The 15,093-nt window shown below is 35.8% G+C and overlaps 1 protein-coding gene across 5 annotated transcripts in view; it reads left to right on the top strand.

Annotated features, from left to right (window-relative positions):
- The window catches only part of PTPRN2 (protein tyrosine phosphatase receptor type N2), a 657,474-nt gene that overhangs the window by 158,700 nt on the left and 483,681 nt on the right, over nucleotides 1-15,093 (top strand). For 4 of the 5 annotated variants that reach the window (XM_062621503.1, XM_062621499.1, XM_062621501.1 and 1 more), the window contains one exon: nucleotides 3,570-3,683. The exons of the other annotated variant lie outside the window; for it this stretch is intronic. In XM_062621503.1, coding sequence (XP_062477487.1) covers nucleotides 3,570-3,683 — 114 coding nt within the window. The remainder of the gene's footprint in view (nucleotides 1-3,569; nucleotides 3,684-15,093) is intronic. 5 annotated transcript variants of the gene reach the window in all.

Genomic DNA, 15,093 nt, shown 5'->3' with positions numbered 1-15,093 from the left:
GGTTTAATCTATCAGTTGTGATTTTTTTCACTAGATGTTGATAAATATTCAGTGTAAATACATGTATCATGCTCCAGGGTGTTGTCTGTAATAAAAGAGGTTCATCTGCCACTATTTGAGATGTTATTGGGCACCTGGGTTACATTAAATTTGTGTCTTTTAATCTTAGTATTGAACTTTGTAGTATGTATTTGTCAAAATTAAAGATTTTAAGTAGCAGCTTGTAAAACTTTATGCTTACACTTTTTCTCAGATATTAAACCTATTAGCAGAATAGCCAAATACATGAAAAAAGCATCTCGCTGTCTCCTTGGGTATATTATTCTTCTATTTTAGTCTTCTCTTTGGAAATGAATGTAGAAGCTATCTAAATGTCAATATTACCATGCTGTTAATGCAGATGTTTCCAGGTCTAAGTATAACTTATAAGATGATATTATGGAAATTCAGATACTACTTTTTGCTCATGATTAGAAACGGTAACACTTTAATAGCAACCATATGTGTACACTGATCTGTCGTCTCAAACTTCCCTCATTCTGGGCATGTGTAAAGAGCAGATGCCTTTTGAATATTACATTCCTTCTCGGAATACAATTTTAATCAAAGTTCGGTATGAACACACTCTTAACGGCTACAGGCATACGGTGGATGGTGGTTATTAAAGCATCACTCATGCTTTGAACTTCGTCTGCTGTATGACATTTACTGTGAAATCTGGGAGCTTTTCCATTTTTCTTTGTCCTTCACGCCAACTTTGGGCAATTTGCTTATTGGAGGCTATTAGAGGTTACATGTGCAGGACAGGGTGCTCTGACACAAATTCACTGCAACAGCCTAATATTGCCCTACGCAAGAGTGAGTGCAGCTGGTCTGGAAAGACGCACCATGTATTTGCTTACTGTAAAGATCACAGGGTTTGGACAGTTCCTGGCAGCCTAAGGTGGGCAGTTTTTAAGTATTAGCTGTAATTTAAGTGGAAATGAGGTTGGTGCTGGACCAGAACCATTTCTGAATTTGGGCCACATCTGCCAAAAAGAAAAAGAGAGGGAACTTTTACAATTGTTTTTCTTTCTCTTTCTTTTTTTTTTTAATTGTAAAATATTTCTCCTTTGCTTCCCACCCCTCCCCAGTCTATGTAATTTTAAGAAGATTTAATTAAAAGGTACTCTTAAAATTGAATGGTCAACTCGATTTACTGTTAAGTCTTGCTACAGAAACCTTGGAATGAAATAAAAAATAAAAAGCAAACAAACCAACCCAAACCAACCCTTCTGCCACCACCACTTCCCCCCGTCAAGAAATAGAAAAACCTAGGAAAATTCATATTTTTTCTAAAGAAAATATACTGCAGTGAACTATGAAATCTACTATTTGCACAACTCCAACTGTAATCCCCACTATAAAGACCTTCTGTATTTTAGAGATGGTATTTGCCAACCGCTCCTTGGGGCATACTACTGCTTCTCCACTCTCCTAGTACTGCATTGAGCCGAGCAGAGCACTATTGGTGATTGCAGCCTCTTCAAAGCTTATTATGCCCATATTTCAAGTACAAAAGCCAAAGTAACTTGCAGTTTCTCCCCAAGCAGTCCCAGTGTTTTTGGATAGATTGTATAATGCAGCTCAGACTCATGTGCTAATTGTTAATTTTAGAATTTAAATAGGTTTTGTTCTATTCAAAGGCAGTAGGCTAAAGGTTTCTGAAAACTCTTGGTTTAGAAAACAAGGGTAGGTCTCTTTTAGAGTTTGTGAGTGAATTAGCTTTTGCATCTGTGGAGAAATCTTTAAATGGTAATACAAAAAACTTTGATTTGTGCTGAATGTGTATGCTTTTCTGGACTCTAAGCTTACAAGTTTTTTGTGAGGTACATTATCTTTAAAATATCATGGAATATTTGTTGTTTATGTAAGCATAATTTTTCATCCTAATTATTTGTAGTCAGTAATGCTGGTATTCCATAATAGAGCTGCCTATTTCAAGTTGTGTTTCATTTTGAACAGTCTTGTTCTTAGACATGTTGTTCTGTTCCTTTCTGAATCAGGGCCTTATTTATTCCTGTTATCCATTGGTTTACAAGTGACTGATATTTCTATACTTTGCTTATTTCCAACTGCAACAGGTTTTTAAATAGAGATGAATATTTTAATCTGTTCTTAGGCTGCTGTACACATTATATGGCAAAAAACCAAACCAGATCTGTGTATGCGGTTTCTAAATGAAACCTAGTTTCCAACAACAAAATTAGACTGAGAGGTAAGATTTTAATTTGGATTAACTTAATTTGGCAGTTGTAAGTGACAGGAGGATTGGAAAGGCACGGAAAGAAAAAGTTGGCTAATTTCAATGAGGTATTTGTGTTTAACGGTGAAGGCTAATAATGCCTTTTTCTGCATCCTGGATTGGTTTATTTTCTTTTATGCCATTATTTGTATTTAGTGAACAGCTGGGCCAGTAGTTCTCATTTGTAGTCTTTTAGCTCTGCGAAGCAGCGGAGAAAGTAATGGACGTTTGCAAATTAATACTTACCGTTATTTTCTGCTAATCTGATGTAGCTATCCTTTTTCAGCATAGATGTAATATCAGAGCAGAAGTAATTACTGTGTTAAAACTAGTACTGCAGTAGAATATTTTGCTAATTAAACTTGTTGCATTTAAATTGCTTCCTTTGGATCACTATATAGAAGAGAACTGTTTTGAACAATAAATGAAACCACTTTCTTTCTCAGAGGCCTAGAACTGCAGATGGTCAGATTGTATGTGAAGCACCTAGGCTCTGAATTAGTCTTTTGTATGAAAGAGAGAAAGGTAATTTGAATGTTTGAACTCCCTGTTCCTCCCACACATACACAGGAAGCTTGTCTCAAAATGAACAATTCTCTAAATAAAGACTAATAAGAAGCTAAATTAATTAGAAGGTGTGATTTGAAAAGACATTGATGAGAAGAGTCTGTCATTTTAGACAAATGGAATGGAGCTAAATAAATTAGGCCACATTAATATCTCATTGTTCTGTGAGTAGCTTTCTTTTATTGCATTCATTAGGGGGTACTTCTTGAAATGAGCCTTTACTAGCCTTTACGGATTCAGTTCTCATTTGCCAATGTCTAACACACATCTCGTGCATTGAAAAATGTTTCAGGAAATCCTCATAGTTTCTGCAAATTAATATTTAGATTTCTAGATGCTTCACTTTGAATCCACAACATAGTACGTGCTGAACATTAAGATTTTTCTCACTGAATTGTCAGTGAAGAAGTTTCACATCATAAAGTTTGGAAGGCAAAAGTCTGAATTACTTTATAAAATAAACTGTATGCATAACTTGTACAAAAGAATCTACCAACTAATACTCTTCCTAGTATTTATTTATTTCACTAATAGAAAATACCCTGTCTCATGGCTTCAGTAGTCCTTTGATAGCTTTTTTTAAGTGTCTTTTGAAAGCTTCCTTCAGTATATAATTAGGATACACTGGAAATGCGCATCTCATCACACAGTTCTTCCTCTCAGAAAACAAAATGTATATTTTTCCTTTTTTTTGTTTTTTTTTTCCTCTCTCCTGCAGATGGAATATTTGGGAGATGTCAGCGAGTGCCAGTAGTAGATACCTATAAATACCACATTTCACCTCCTGTTCTTCAGCGCCTAAGGATCATCCTGGAGAAGCTCTCACACAGAGGTATAGTAAAAACTCTGGTGGAGGGTTAGTTTCACTGGGGGTTACAATTCTTTTGTGTTCCCTGTAAGGTGATGTCTGAAGAAGTCTTCAGAAGTTTTCCAACGTGATGTGTTTCAGGCCTGGTAGTGCAGACTTTATAAAAGTAAAAAGCCTTCTAACTCAGTGAATCTGCAACAAGGATTTGGTGAAGCAGTTTTACAAGAGGTGCTTCCTCCCTACGTAGTGTGTGTCTGTGACTGACGTGGGATACAATAAAATTTTAACATCTGTGGATGTTGGTGTCATATAAATAAACCATCAAGAAAGAAAAATAATTTACCATATATACTTATGCACCACAGCATGTTTCAGGATGCATGGGCAGAAAACACACAACTTCCAAATAGCTAGAAGCAGTTCTTAACTTTCTAATGAATTCAGATAAGTAGAACTGCTCTGATTTCATTATAAGTTGCATCTACTCTATTCCTTTTAACTTTCATTCAGATTTCTGAAGTTAATTTCTGTGCTCTTTCCAAAGCCAGAAAGGATGTTCTAGCTTCTGAATGGCATAACTTGAACTAACAAATCGAAATTTGGATAAAGTGAAAACCAATAAGATGAACAAACTTTTTAGGTGCTAATACAGAAATAACCCTCTGTTGTAAACAGCCACCAGACCAAGAAATCTTTGTAATCTGAATTGTTCCAAGAAGATTGTTGTAATGGTTAATTTTGCACTTGCATCATCTGTGTGAGTGTTTGTTCCCAAATATTTTCCAGTTGCAATCTCAATTACAAACTAATAATGTTGTGTTAGTAGGACATTCATTTAATTATGAGAAGAAAATTGGTTTCTTGGAAGTTCATGACTATCCTTAGAGGCTGGACTTCTGGTTTGGAAACCACTGATTTATAATATTCAAAAAATTTCAATGGATTTAGTTCCTGTCCAGCACCCCATCCAAATGAAGCAAACTCAGCAAAACTTGATTATAATAACACCTGGGTGATTAACAATTATATGTGAACAGTACTTCTGGCTCTCTCACTTGTCATTTTCTAAAGGCTAAGTTATGCAAGAAAATTTATGAAAACACTATTTCATCAGGGTGACATTGTATGAGTTGAAGAGCTAGTATCTACTCTGTTTGAATGTAGTGAAGGGGGGGAGGGGAGGCAAATCTATTGCACTGGGACACCTAAATTGGTATCTGAATCGATCATGCTTGTTTGGGCAGCAGCATTCACGTTGCTTAAGTACTGGTGGTGAGTTCTATGTGGAACTTCCTCTGTGGAGATGTCAGAGGTAAGAGATCTGCAGGAGACCAGTGTCCTTCTGAAGGTGCACATCTAGAGGCAGATGGAATACCCTAGGCCATCTGGATACACTTGGCTGTCTCCATCTCTCTCACTACAATAAGATTTTGGTTCAACTGAATTGATGTGATCTCCCCCTGCTAAGTGACTCTGATCAATAAACCAACCCTTCCCAGGATCTCTGTTATCAGTGACTAACCTCCCTGGATGTATCTGTTGCTGTAAACTGCTGAATGAGCCTTTCAAAGAAATGGTCATTGAAATTTGGACTTGTCTCATACTTTTTCATAGAAAGAGAATGACGAAGAACACACAGACTGAAACAGTGGTAAAGAATTAAACACTTTTGCTTTTATCTTTCCTTACTCCTGACATTTAGAGGTGCATACAAAACGTGTATATACTTTGAACTGCTATAAAGCTTTTGCAAACTTTTTTTTTTTTTGTGGCCTGTGGGTATCCCAGTGAAGGGAATCCTAAATCTGCCTGTAAAAGATAACGGAATGCTAGAATACTCATGTTCAAATGATTGATGTGATAAAATAACGTTTTGTTTTGCTTTGTTTTTGTTGGAACTCTCAATATCCTCGGCAAATTCTGAAGTGTTTAGTGAGGACAGAAATTTGGAAGTAGTAGAATCAATATGGGCTGTCAGATTAATGGATTACTGATATCACTTGCTCAGACTGCTCTTTGCAAGTGCTATCAGATGTAATACATCCAACCCTTAGGTCATGTTTTCTGACTGTGATGGTCACTTGCACACTTAATGCAGTTCTCCTGCAAATTGTGTGCAAAAGATTATAACTATTTCTGCAGTATAGATAAACAAGACATTGTCAAGATCAAACAAATATTTCAGGTAACCTCAAGAAAGGGCTTCACATTTTCAGAGGTCTTATTTTCTTTAACTCTGTAATACCCTATTCTTCTTGTCCTCTCCAAAAGGAGAGGTTCCACTTGCCGATATTTTCTATTAGAAGACTATATAGAAGGTCCTACAATAAGCAAAACTTTTAGTAACATTTATATCAAACACTTTCTATTTTTATTAGATACGTATACAGTTAAGGGCCAGATATTTTGGAGGTTATTACCTTGAGTGGTTCTCCAGGTTCTTATTTAGTAATTTTTGTTTTGTTTTGTTTTGTTCTTGGTGTCTTCTTGCAGTATTGCTAATATCTTCTTATCTTCCTGTTTTTATCTCATTCCTTTTTTTTTTTTCCCCTGGCAGTAGCCTGTTGACATCTATTTCCATAACATTTAAAAAAAAAAAAAAATCATAAAAAGCCTCAAATTTATGTCCTCTCATGTATTTGTTGATCACTTCTAAGTGATGCCTATATTTGAGTCATGGTCCAAGTGAAAGATTGTATGGTCAGGTGAACAAAGAAGAGCATGTTGTGAATAGCAAATGTAATTTGTGATTCTGCCAGCTCATAATGTTTACTGCACTACAGAAGCATACAATACAGGCTTAGATGAGTGACACACTGGATTATAATCTGTTTAATAAAGGACTTTCACTGAAATTGAATTCAGGTTTCATAATGATATAGTTTTTATGTCTTCATTGCACATTGAGTCTATCTTTGTCTACACTACCTACTAATAGATTGATCATAGAAATGAATGCTTTGAAATATTAGACAGTTTCCTACAAAGAAATTATCTGTTAGAATTCAAATACCCTTGTTCATGGTATTTTCACTCACACTGTCCTTTGAGTCAGTCAAATCTTTCAAAATACCATTCATGAAGATGATTTTCTGAAGATTGGGTTTTTATAAATGTGACTATATGGGAGGATCTCACAGCTGCTGGAACATGATGAATCACTCTCTGAAATTTCTAGTGTTATAATTTATAATTTATGAGGAGTTGAAACATTTCTCATTGTCTGATAAAGAGTGCAATTAAAAGGTTGCTATTTAGATAGGAGTAAATCATTGGAGAAGGGAAATGAAGGCACTATCACCATAGATAGGTGAATGCGTAGTGACTGAAGGAAATAGAAATAGTTATCCTGTGGCTGGTCTTCTGTATCTTGTCCAGCTTGGGAGAAGATACTTCTTGGAATATACCCAGAATGATGAATCATCTATGCATTTCCCCATTTAAGCTAAAATGCACAAAACTCTTTTTTTACTTAAAGGAATTAAATAGACTGTAAAATGTTTTATTATCTTCTTGTCCCAACAATATTATTGTGAAGGCAAAATGATCTCATCACTAAAATTATTTGCAAGATTGTCGAAACAGTGGTTGGTCTATAAGACTAGAAGCAAGAAAAATGAGATAGGAAGACTAATCATGGTACGTTGTAACTCAGGCATGAATGCATAAATAGTACTTGAAATATCAGTATAAGCAATGATAAGAGAGAACAGTAGTATTTCTCAACTTGCTTACTCAAAGAGGGGTTTGCATTGGCTTCATAGAATAGTTTTTAACCAGTGATTCGTACTACCTGTACAATGGTACCATCTCCTATCTCTGTAAAATTGCAGCTGCTGTAGCATTGAGTGTTACAAGTTGCTCAGAGTTTCAGTCTGGCCGACATGCTTAAAGGCATCAGAACAAGGGTATTGCACAGGGTTACAAGAAATGCCTGTCTTGACTTAAGATTCTGTCTTTGGGAGTGGCCACTGTGCCTGTTTAGGAAAAAATGTGTAAGAACGGTTCAAGCATATAGAAGCGTTTTTGCAGCATTTATACCTTTGCAAACACTTCTCCTGAACTGGAAGTCATGTTTTTGTGTATGCTGTGTGCCCCATGGACATTTTTCCACAGAGTTTGACACGACACTGTGAATTAGAAACCATGCATGTTAGGCTAATAATCGTTAGCTTAGCTTTTGTTTTTTGCTTTACTTAAATTTTAACTAACTTACAGCTGTAGTCACTTTGAATAATATTATTCAAAAACCAAATCAGATAAATGTTTTATGTAAGTTGGAGTCATTACTAAATGATTCCTGAGTATTCGTGTTGCTGTTTAATTTTTGCTGCATCACCTTCTTGTTCAAAACTCTGCTTTCAAAGAAAACAATTTCTTCCACACTACAATGAAGAAAGTCCTGCTTAAGATATCCAGTTATCAACACTGTTATTAAGAAAGAAAAAAGGAGTACGATATACTTAAATTCATTTAGCTGAAGTTGACAAGATATTCCAGAGAGGGTCATGGGCTGTGGAAATAGGCACCAGATTTACAGACCATTTGAAAAAAAAAATCACTTTTTTTTTTTTTTTTTCCTCTTTTTTGTGTTCTTTGCAACCCAGGAAGCTCTTGCCAGGTAGGGGAAAAATATTTGTGCTAAATTAATTCTAACCAGTTAAGTGATTAATAGAACTTTACTAGAAAGAAATTTATACTGTTACAGCAATTGTTTGAAAAACTACAATGATTTGCGGTTAACTTGAAAATTGAAACGAACGTCACTTGTCACGTGCAGCTTGTGAATTCCAAAACAGTTGCTAAACATTTCAGTCAGGACTATTTTTCGAGAAAAAAAAGTGTCATTTGTTACTGCAACGAGGGTAACAGACTTGAAAGTAAACCTTTTAAGCTTGGTTTTGAAATAAAGTTAAAAGGAACGATGCAGTTCTTGCACATATTTGCAAGGCGATTATCACATCATTATGGAGATATATAGGAAGCTGAAACCAGGAGAGGCAGGAGAAAGCAGTTTTTTCTTTAAATTCAAATGTTGATGTAGAGGAAGGCAAACTCTTCTTTTGGCCTTCAGAAAAGAAAAAAAAAAAACAAAACAACTTGAAAAGAGCGGTACGTTTACATCAAATTTCTCTGGCATCAGCTTGCTCCAGACATCTGTGTACAGAGCAAATTCTTCTCCTAGATGGCTGCTGAAGCCAGGAATTGAAGCATAAACCTCATGACATGCTACACTGGAGGAACTCAGTTGGGACTGGACAGATTTACCTTCTCCTGGTATCACTGTCACGCTGCCTTAACTCTTTGGCTCAATGCACAATAACACACTGAAAAGGCTGCAAAAAATTCCTGCCTTTGTTAAGTGCTAAAACATCAGTGATGTTTTTTTAGTCTTCAAAGAACTAGGTAGAACTTCAGAAAACTAAGTTTCAGAAAAAGCAAAGAAGGCTTATTTATAAAGCAGCAGAAAGAGAATACAGTTTGAAATCCTTTTTTGAACACCTGTATGTTGCACAGCATAGAACAAAAAATTACAGATGTTTTTCTGTTTGGTTCCTTGTATGTCTACTCAGCTTATCAGGCATAATCTGATATGTCATTGACTTGATCTTTGTCATATAGGACATTTGTGAAAAATGTTCTTTGCAGAAAATTGGTATTTATGAAGAATGCATTTGCATTACAAAAAATTTATAGGAACAAACCAGATCCTATGTATTGTGGGAAAGATTAGAAAGTATGGAAGAAGACTATTTTAGTATGTATTTAGTTTCATTTGAATTATTGAATATTGCTTTTTTTGAAAGATGTGTATGTCATCCCAATAGCATCCTTTTGTTTAAAAAGTATGAGCAATCAGAGCTTTTACTTGTGTTTTTGATAAAATAACACATTCAGTAATATGTTTGATAGAAAGGAGAAAAGGTCTTCATGTCTCCTTTGTGCCATGTTTCTGTCAACTAGCAGCGACAATTGCCAACTGGGATCAAGATGTATCAAATTCTTTGTGGCCCAGATAACTTTACAGCTCTTCTTCCAGAGGAAGAAATTAGTGATAATATAATGCAAATAACAAGAGCTGTCAATCAATTCTGCGTTCCCTCCTTTGTTTTGAAGTTCTCTGAGGCACCTCATGGATTTTAACCTCTGCATTAATGCTTAGACTTTTCCATGAAGCTGCCTGTGCTGGCTCTTCCACAGTTTTGTTCTCTTTCTGATCTCTGAAATTTGGAGACTCTGTGTTTCCCCCGTCTGTGGAAGGAGCTAAAGATGTATTTTATTTGTTCCTGTTGGACTTCACTGAAGAAGCTCGCCAGGCTTCCTCTGAATGGCCTCGTTCTCAGCATTAGACTGAGAAACAGCTCAGCAGCTGTCTTTGTATTTGGGTTATTCATTAACATGCTGTCCTGTTAGTGATGTCGATTGTGGCTCTGAACTTCATTCTTATCCTCATAGATCGTCTAGAAAAAATTAACACTTTTCATAGGACCACTGGACTGGGAATACACTGGGCTCAAAGTGATATGGGTACATATGTTTTTAAAACACATTTGAAAATACAGCAATCAAATTGAGGTTCATTGTCAAGTGTTCCCACACTTGGAGTGTCAGCAAATACCAATTCAATCACGCGATTACTTCTTTAGCTATTGTGTTCTCTAATGCTACTTTTGGAAACTGTGAATAACGATATATCATATACCAACTAATTGTGGCATTTTGTACCATTAATCTATAATTATAGCACATTTACATGTTCAATATAAGACTTTTTATTATTTTCTTTTTTGTTTATTACTAGGGAATTTGTTTCCATTTTCTATTTCTGTATTCATTTCATTTCCTTATCTGCAGCTTTTATCTCTACATGGCCTCACATTCTTTTAAGATATCAACTCTTAATGACACCTAGTGCTTGACATATTTTTAGCTTTATAATAGGTACTCTGAATTCTGAAACATGTAAGCTTACTTGTTCAAAATCATGATTTTCATCTTATTCATACAAAACCTCAATAAGTAGACCACGTCCCTCAGTACACAATAGTATGATTGAAGCTTTACTTTGTTTTAGTGATCAGTATGAATTCCCGCAAAAGATCTTTTTTTCCCTTTGCTATAGAGAATATATATATATACACTTAAGATGTTTTCATTCTTTATCTTGCAGCTTTGGCAGAATGCTTCTGACAAATGTAGCAGTTTCCTGCAAAGCCTGGCTGATAATAAATATTATTTTTTTTTTAATTTCACTTCATTTTTATTTCATGCTGATTCTTAGCTAACACTCACTGCATTTCACAAATTTCTCTGTTTTGTTTTGCCTGTACATGTGTTTATGCTCATGGATAGATAGTGCAGTTCATGACAATAAAATCAGACTATCTCTGTAACATTTGTCCATTGCTCAGTTCCTCTTTTGCAGCTTCTCACAGTCATAAATTGCAAAAATGGACTTCCTTGCCCCCCCCCCCCCCCTTTTTAGTCTGTTATTCCCATTGCTGTGTAGTTCCTAACTAAGCCTTGCACAGACCTGCACTGAATATTTAATTAAAGTGTCTCCAGTCTTTTAGGAAGGCTTTGAATATTATTCCTCTCTTTGACTTAGCATATGTCAAACAAAAATAGCACTTTGTTCCTGTGCAGAGACCTGAGTTTCTCACTCAGCATACAGAGCCTTCCTGAATCTTTGCTTCATTTTTCTCTAGGGTAGGTGCTACACAGCACCCCCGCCTTTAGACTCCCGGCCTCTCTATCTACTCCAGGTTGTTTGCTGCTCCTACAAGCACTTTTTCCATACAGCATCTTCATTGGGTGCTATACAGCATCTTCATTGGGTGCTAACAACCTCTTCTTACCCAGGAGGTAAGAAGGAGGAGGGTTGGTGCAATATGCTTTAGCTAAGTGACCCCTTGGGCTTCTTCCCCCTCAGTTTCCTAATATCTCCTGGAGTTCTTCTAAAAAGTCAAAATTTGTAACGTTTGGATTTCTTTAAAGAATAATACGTAGACTCTTCATACAATATTTGTTGGTCATAATCTGTAAATTTCTAACCTGATGGGGTTATTATATTTATCCTTATTTCAGAAAGAAATTCCACATATACTAACTTTAATAAGGATCACCATGCACTGAAAGTATTTGCTAAGGTCAGTTCTATGTGACTTGGGCCAGTCACTTCCAGTGGAAAAATAAACAGAGATTAAAAAATTTGTTAAGTTTAAAATCATTCACCTAAACACTTCATAAAATATTTATGAATAATGAACACTTCTACAGAAGTCAGAAATGAATTGGAAACAGTTTATGAATAGAAGAAGTGTTAAACTCACCACCTAATGAAAACATAATGAATAAGTCAATCAGCCCTACATAAGAAGGAAAATGCAATATCTTATGTTTTGAGTTACAGCTCTGACATTATCACCAATCTTCATTGGAAACTCTCTGCAAGACTGGTCATTAGCATATGTTTTGCATATATGTGGGAGAGGCAATGATAAAATATTATTCCCTTTCCCTCCCATCAAAGCAAACTTTGTTTGGACACTGCCTGCAGGCTTGAGCAGAGGGCAGTGAATGCTCAGAGAGCAATACACTGAATTTAAATTTAAAATGTTCTTTGAAACTGAAAACTTCTTGCTACCTGTGAACATCTTATCAACATGTGAGGTGATTCCACCAGTCAGTAAATAAAAATGTGGCCTTCTGTGCGAGTTGTTTAAAATGGGAGAATGGTCTTTAAGCTGAGAATAGCATTAGAAAGACTGGATACCAAATTAAATTCAGAAATGAGGAAGATACACTTGAACCCATCTCAGCGGAACTCAGCTTTTACTCCCTTGTGGGCAGTGCAAAACCTGTCTGCTTTTAAATTTTAATTAAAACTTAGATTAGTTATGATCATCTAATTTTTCCTTTGCACTGCAGCGTCTGATCGCTATGTATAAGTATCCGAAGTTTAATCTACTTCTGGTCCTCCTAGATTTGACAGTGTAATTAAGTGCTCAACTTTAGCACTTAGTATTTAAGAAATACCACTTCATGTTTCAGTAAGATTTTAGATAAAATTGGTCACTTACCTGTTCTGCTGTAATCTTTCTGAATAATTTTGTTGTTTCATCTTTACTGCTGCGTTCATCTACTTCAGGTACCCACAGATTCCCTTACTTCATTATGCTAAAAAATGTATTTGAAGGCTCAGCCAACTATTGTTAGTAAAGCAAGTATGCGAACATACAAACATTGGTTCTAAAACTAGTGGCTCATTGTTTATAAACAACTCTATTTTTTTCTCCCTAGGGAATGGTGACCTAACAACACATGAAAATATCCTTGTTTTTTCTTGCATATGACCTTGCCCTTCTCTCTGTTGGTCGTTTTGTTCTTCACTTTTTTTCTGTCTGGGACTCTGCCCCTTACTTCTTCCCAAGTCCCTTGTGACTATTTTTTCTCCTTTGAACTTTTGGAAGAGGTAACATTAATCTCTTATTCTTAGACCACCAGCTAATCGTCACAAAAAGCTCTAGCACAAGTCTACTATCTACCCTTAAGGAAGCAGATCTTTTTCTTTATGCTCAGTGTGTAGGCAAGTAATCTCCATCCTGGTAATGCCAGAACATATTCTGTGGGTAAAGACGTTATTTCAATTGCTTTTAGCAACTTTGTTGATAGTAGGCTTAAATTTGCTCTATGGGGGGCCATCTTGACCCCAAAAATATTTAAGGGTTTGGAAATGTGCAAAACTGTTAATCCTCCGCCTGCTCACTTTCCCCACCCCTGCCTTGTGCCCTCCAATCACATTCTTAATGACAGTGAGCGCTGGGATGGTGCTTCAAGCACTTTGCCAGTCTGGGTTGACTCTCCTATTGCTGAACTGATAACGTGTGCTCTGATTGTGTGGATGGCATCCCTCTCACACAGCTGTGATTCTGTGACCTCTGTCTACTGGGGCTGTCTTTATAAACAGCAGAAAAACAGGCCCTTTACGCTGTGATTCATCTGTGTAATTTCAGTCAACCGCAGGATGAAGTGAATCATATCCTAATTTCACTGACCATACTACTTAGCTCTCCATTGACTAGGGGGTCCACAGGTGATAACTGCTGTTATTTGATTTAATCACATAAATTTTGTCCTTTGTGTCTCACTTAATACAGTACTTAAGTTCAGCCACGTTCCAGGCTATGCAGAGAGATGTTTAGAGGAATTCAGTTGTACTGGACAAGTAGCTTCTGGTACAGCTTTAATAGTCTTATACAGGCTGAACAGACCTGAGAATCAATTTCAAATTGCTGGTGCCAGGGTCACTGAGAAAAGAAATCAACTTTGCTGCAGTTGCCTTGACCCGTACTCTTGCAACATTTTAATTATTTTTCTAAAATCCTCTCGGTACTCATCTGTTATCTGTGTAGCATCATAATCTAATGAGTGCTCTCATTCTGACCTGTGTTGAGTAGCAGGTACTCAGGCAATTTCTAATCCTGCTGTGTTATTTTGTCATAAACTCTTTTGTGCAACTCATGCTAGAATAAATCCTGGATTTATCTTGAATTGTAGTCTGACAGGCCATGGTATAGGCCCGTGCCTGATAACTGGTGATATGAACTTATCTTCATTTGAAGGAAGTTCAGCTTTTAGATTTGAGAAGGTTCTTGTGATCTTAACATCTTTGTTATTTTATACTTCACTTTTCTTGTAAACATGTTTATCTTGTCCCTAGTTTGAAGTCTTTTATTTTTTGATGGCTTCATGTCACAATAGTATCATTTTCCATTTTCCTTAAAACAATACTTTAGAACTATGCAGTAGATTTACTTGGATCTTTCAGAATATTTGTGTGTTGTTGGAAAAAAAAAAAAAATCTAACCCAAAACTATTGTATCTTTATAAATTTCACAATCCTGTGGTAACAGATCTATTGTAATAAACTGCAGTATTTTCCCTCTTACAAAGAAAGTAGGTCTGGAATGTCCTTATTTTTTATAATGTCCTTTTATTTATAATAAATTATTACTATTTCATTAATATCAAATTATAGCATCCATCTCTGTTTTGGTGTTAGATGTTCTTTGCTAAGGGTACTGAAAGCATCAATTTTAATAAAACCTACTGTTTTAGAGGCTTTCACCTCCCTGCTGTTTTACTGAGCAAGTTGCAGCAGAGGGTGGATGATGCTGTAAAGTAAATGGCATTGATTTCCTATGTTTTGTCATACAGGAGTATTTTGAGATATTTCTCCTTTTATTTTTTATTTATTTTTCATAAGGATTAAAAGAAAAAAAGGACAACAAAAAAAAATTACATAAAACCTTAGTCTATGACTGAAATCAAAGCATGACTAAAAAACCCTCAAATTGTACTTATTCTCTGGAGGATTTTTGCTAACACATTGAAAAGCTTGAGTGAACTAGCTTTTCCAGACTGAGGTTTA

This window comes from Pezoporus occidentalis, unplaced genomic scaffold (genome assembly GCF_034315485.1).
Source record: "Pezoporus occidentalis ecotype Australia unplaced genomic scaffold, CSIRO_AGI_Poc_V1 ctg23, whole genome shotgun sequence".
Taxonomy (NCBI): domain Eukaryota; kingdom Metazoa; phylum Chordata; class Aves; order Psittaciformes; family Psittacidae; genus Pezoporus; species Pezoporus occidentalis.
The sequence above is the reverse complement of the archived record's forward strand: the minus strand, read 5'-3'. Positions and strand labels throughout refer to the sequence as shown.